This window comes from Meleagris gallopavo, chromosome 8 (genome assembly GCF_905368555.1).
Source record: "Meleagris gallopavo chromosome 8, MGAL_WU_HG_1.1, whole genome shotgun sequence".
In the NCBI taxonomy this organism is placed as follows: domain Eukaryota; kingdom Metazoa; phylum Chordata; class Aves; order Galliformes; family Phasianidae; genus Meleagris; species Meleagris gallopavo.
This window is the reverse complement of record NC_139411.1, coordinates 19,263,287-19,268,424: the sequence shown is the minus strand read 5'-3', so window position 1 is coordinate 19,268,424 and position 5,138 is coordinate 19,263,287. Positions and strand designations below refer to the sequence as shown.

General features: G+C 44.7%; 1 protein-coding gene across 1 annotated transcript; it reads left to right on the top strand.

Annotated features, from left to right (window-relative positions):
- The first annotated feature begins 640 nt into the window (after nt 1-640).
- Nucleotides 641-4,920, top strand: PPP1R3C (protein phosphatase 1 regulatory subunit 3C). The gene is made up of 2 exons (XM_010714543.4): nt 641-859; nt 2,398-4,920. Exon 2 carries the CDS (start codon nt 2,399-2,401, stop codon nt 3,341-3,343), a length of 945 nt encoding a protein of 314 aa, XP_010712845.1. The 5' UTR covers nt 641-859; nt 2,398; the 3' UTR covers nt 3,344-4,920.
- The last annotated feature ends 218 nt before the right edge of the window (nt 4,921-5,138 follow it).

Genomic DNA, 5,138 nt, shown 5'->3' with positions numbered 1-5,138 from the left:
AGCGCCTTTTCATCAAATCTGACAGTTTGCAGTTTCAAGCTGGTGTTACTCTTGTTCTGCTAGGTAGCATCCTGCTAAAGCAGCAACAGGAAGAAGCCCCACTTTGACACGTTAAACAATATTCACTTGGAAGTCCCATACAACAAACCCATTTGCTTTCCTAGCTCTGGGAAAGGCCTGCTACCAGCGAGTGCCATCTGAATATCCAGCTGCCCCCGAGCCGTGCTGAGGCCACATCACCCCCTCTCCTTTCCAAGTAATGCAAGGGGTGCAGGCAGTCTGAGTGGAACAAAGAGCTCCCCATTCCAAACACTGCTGTGAGACACCCATCCTCCAACGCAGACAGCACCCTCGACCGTACAGAGCCAACACAGCAGGGCTCGGACTCTTAGAGGCAAGAATATCGAAGCTATTTCCAGCACAGCAGTTTTGGAAACGACTCTGCGGGATGGGAGTGGGGGTGGGGAGAGGAGAGTCCTCGATGCAGCAGGAAGCAACGGCACGCCAATACCTCGCGGCTAGCATCTCACCGCGCAAAGAATAACAGCCGCCGAAGCCCCAGGGGGCGGCACTCGGCGCCGCCCGCCCCGCAGCCGGGGCCACGTGGAGCGACTGCGGCCTTCCCCCCCGTCGTCCCCCCCCCCCTCGTGGCCCCGGCACGCACAGCCCCGCCGCGCCGCGCCCCGGGGCCGGGCCGAGCCCGGCGCATAAAGGCAGCGGCGCGAGGAGGCTCCGGAGAACCGTACCGCGCTGCCGCAGGTGAGCGCCGCCGGCCCGGGACGCCGCTGGCTCCGCTGCCCCGCGCTGCGCCTGCTCTCACTCGGTTCAGTTCTAGCGTGCGCTTCCAGCCCCGCAGAAAGTAAGTAAAGGGGAAGGGGGAATAAAATCGATCTTCATCCTTTTGGGGAATGAGACCTCAAAACTCGCACTATGCTCCTCTGATTTTTGTCGGGCTTGCAGAAGCTCTTAACACTTGCCTTCTGAATGCTGCTGAACCCCATCATCTTTTGCTGGCAGATTTTTTGCCTCTCCCAGCTGTTTCATTATGCTTTTTTTTTTTTAATGTTGTATAACCTTAGGAGCAGCAGCCTATGGAGCTGGTCATGGAAACTGGAAAGAATACAATCCAGTTTCTGCTAAAAGCCAAACAAAACTTGATAAATCTGATGCTGGTACTCCACTACTTATTATGGTAAATGCTGCAATGGTTTAAGACAGGGAAAAAGAAAAAAAAGCAAGGAGAAGAATGAAGAGGTCAATGCAGATTCTGCTTTTTTGGCAGTGCTCTGGAATACCAGAGAACACTGGGAAGGAGAATGCCATTTATTTTAGTGACAAAGCAATTGCTCTTGCTTCCCATGACTCAACAGAAATCCATATTTCCAGCAAGGATTGGATCTTTACCAGAAGAGATGTACTGCAGTAGAGCCCCTTCTGCAGATACTCCAGCTAACTGACCATGGTTTTAGAGTCATAGAATCACAGAGTATCGCAAATTGGAAGTGACCTGCAAGGACCACAGAGTCCAACTGCTGGCTCCATGTAGGACCATCCAAAACCCAAATCATATTTGAGAGCATTATGTAAAATAATTGTGGTTTTCATCATCTGAGTGACAGGTTTAGGAATAAATCTTAACAAAGAAAGCTGTAGTGTTCTTATCAAATGCTTGCAGTAGGTGTTAGGCATGGACTTTGGGGGATATAAGAGCTGTTTTTAATACAATACTCAAAACATAAATGAAGAAAAAGTTCTCCTTCAGCCCTTTATTCTTTCCCCCATTTACTCAGCAATGTTCACAGTGCAAACCAGCTTTTGTAACTAGACCTAGGTTAATAGCTCATACCAGATTTAACCAAAGCCAAATTGCCTAACAAATGCACTTCTGATTATTCAGAGTTCTAGGGTGATGAGGTACATAGCATCCTAGCTGTTGCTCTATTGGGATAGGTAACTTGATTCATGTAGTGCTGTCTGCTCAAATGCAGCAGCTGATGCAGTCTGTTAGAATTTGAAGACTCAGCTCAGAGTCTCTGAAAGAAATTGAAGTGAATGAGCACTTTCACTGTAACTCGATCTATTTGTACTGTACACTGGAATGTTCTTTTGTGCGCTTTCAGGAAGATGTGTTTAATTAGCTGTTACTAAAATCCACATTTGGAAAAAACAAATGAGATTCAATTTGTATTGAAAGATTGCAGAATTGTAAAGAAATGACAATATGTTCATTCTGTTTCCTATCTTGAACTGTCAGTATTAATTTAGGCTGCATTATTTAAGACTGTGCAAAGAGCAGGTCATGAATAATTAAGACAGCAGATGAAGCAAATATGCATTCTCAACAGTCTTTTCCCTGATGGAACAAATAATAACATGCTGTCTTACTGCTTATTTCAGAATGATTCAGATCTTAGATCCGAGACCCTTGCCAAACTCCATCATGCCTGTGGATGTGGCCATGAGAATCTGCCTAGCCCATTCACCACCTCTGAAGAGCTTCCTCAGCCCCCTTGAGAGCTGCCAGAGAAATAACTTTGTGAACAGATTCAAACCTCTCAGACCATGTCTCCATGTGAGACGTGACTCTGAGGCACAGAACAGTGACTGGAACCACCCGGCAGCCCGAGCCAAGAAGCGAGTTGTGTTTGCAGACTCAAAGGGGCTCTCCCTGACGGCAATACACACCTTCTCAGAGATCCAGGAGTACCCTGGCTGGGACCTCCAGTTTGATCTTACAGGTCTTGAAAACATAACATCTAACCTGAAGCTTCATGAGGAGAAAAACTTGATTCTGGATTTCCCACGTCCCTCAGCTGACTACCTGGACTTCAGGAACCGCCTGCAGAAGAACTTGGTCTGTCTGGAGAACTGCAGCCTACAAGAGAAGGTGCTGTCAGGCACTGTGAAAGTAAAAAACGTGAGCTTTGAGAAGAAGGTTCATGTTCGAATCACCTTTGATACATGGAAGACTTATATGGACACTGAGTGTGTATACATGAACAATGTTTATGGTGATTCTGAAAATGATACCTTCTCATTTACTATTGACTTGCCTCCTGCCATTCCTTCTCAAGAGAAAATAGAGTTCTGCATTTCCTACCAAAGCGGAGAGCGTACCTTCTGGGACAATAATGAGGGGCAGAATTACAAGATTCTCCATGCAGAATGGAAATCTGATGGTGTTCGGATACCATCTGCCACGAAAGACTGTTTTGATGTTCCAACTCCAAGGAGAGGACAGGATAGAGAGCCCGATCATCTTGGCAGCCCAAGGCTGTCCAGTGGCCTCTTCCCCCAGTGGCAGAGCTCAGGTGGGATTGAAAATTCATCACCATATTGGTGAGAGACACTAGCTTGGAAGTGTTCTTCCACTTGGCAACAAACCAGTGTTAGCTTTTTGGTTCACATAACTGTATAACAAAACCACCGGCAAGCGTGGCTGCCTTTGCAGCTCCAAACTCAGCAGTCTGTGGGACTTGTTAAGCCATATTATGTTATCGAAGTTCTTAGCCAAAACTCAACCTTGGAAAGAAAGACAAACAAGATAAAACCCATGTGTATACCACCTACTAGAAATAGCACGCCTGTATCTTAAGTATATGCTACTTGCTTTCTGCTGTTATCTCTTCTGAGTCATTAGGCAGGAGACTCTTAGGAGCTATGGAAGGTGACAGTATCTTAGCAAACTGTAGCAGCTGTATGTGTGTGAGTGTGTGTGCGCAGAGGTGTCACAGAAGCAGAACATCACAGTCCATTTTGTGCCTGTTAGCGCAGCAGAGCTGAGGCAGTGCTCTCAGGACTGAGGCTTGCAGTGACTTACATGCTTGTAGCAGTGGCAGGCAGGACTGCATGGCTAGGATTTGTGGCTTCAATAAAGGTGGGGAAACTTGGAGCGGATAATGGAAAAGTGGGAGAACGGGAAAGAGGTAAGATGTGCTGCCTAACTTGGAGGTGGACAATGTGTTGATGTCTTCAAAGCTGGCTTTCTAAATAAAAGTTTATGAAATTAAAAGGGAGAACACAGAAAATGATGCAAAGTGAGTGGTGGAAGTGACTTTGGGAAGACATCTCTGACCTCACTGGCCTTGGGAATAATGGATATCTTGCATTTAAGATCAAATCTAACCTTGATTTCTACCTTCACCATTCTACTCGCTTGTCAGGCTGATGGCTACCTTTTAATGTTAAAAGAAAAATGTGCCTTTTAAAAAACCAGTCAGTATCCATGCCAAAAGTAAAGGCCAAAGCCAAGGTTAGTGTATAGACTTAGTTTGAGTGATTTGTAAATGTCCTAGCCTGTGGCAGCATTAGGTGATTTCACTCATGTCCTGATCTAGTCTTACAGCACCTAATGGTTGAGTATCCTGCTCCCTATTGCAGAGTCAGAGATAACTTTTGAAAAGTGTGTAACATAGGAAAGGTCCTTCATATTGAAGACGGTGAATTAGCTGTGGTTGGTGAAAGCTAAGTTCTTTTAAAGAGCAGAATTGCTGCTAGTTTTTTCTAGAATGAATATAGGCTTGCACATAAATAGAAAACTGCTGTTTTATTGTACCTCATTTTAGAAGTGTTTTTTTTTTTTTTTTTTTTAAACAAGTGTGTATTTTATATATCTACTTGTAATTTAGTTTCCTGAGCTGGCAAACTGCAAACATGGTCTGTGTTTCATGCAAGATTTGTCCAGCACATACTCAGCAGTTGTAAATACTGACACCTTTTAACTGTGCAGAAGTGATGTTAACGTCAAAATACATGTGACTTGTAAAATAGCCTGAGTCTGAAGCTACTTGCAGTGTAACGAGAAGATAAATGCTAAGATGAAGTACGTCTCTTCCACTAATTGCACTTTTTTTTTTTTAATGTAACCCATGCTGTTAAGTGTCAACTAGCTATTTTAAGAATAAATTGTATTTTGATACATCTGGTTCTTATTGACTCAACTCAATCTGATAATTCCATTCCTTCTTTAAACAACCGCAGGCTCCAACAGGAGCATGAGGCATAGCAGGTTTGCTCTGTGCCACCAGCTATTGGTAAAGCTGAATATGGTATGGTATCTCAGCACAATGTCTGATGTTATCCTGAAGATGAAATCCAAACTCTTCACTGAATAAGAGGTTATCAAGAGTGTTAGTCTT

What these genes read in the sequence shown, in the direction of transcription:
- PPP1R3C (XM_010714543.4), top strand. Translation starts at nt 2,399, where the DNA reads ATGATTCAGATCTTAGATCCGAGACCCTTGCCAAACTCCATCATGCCT.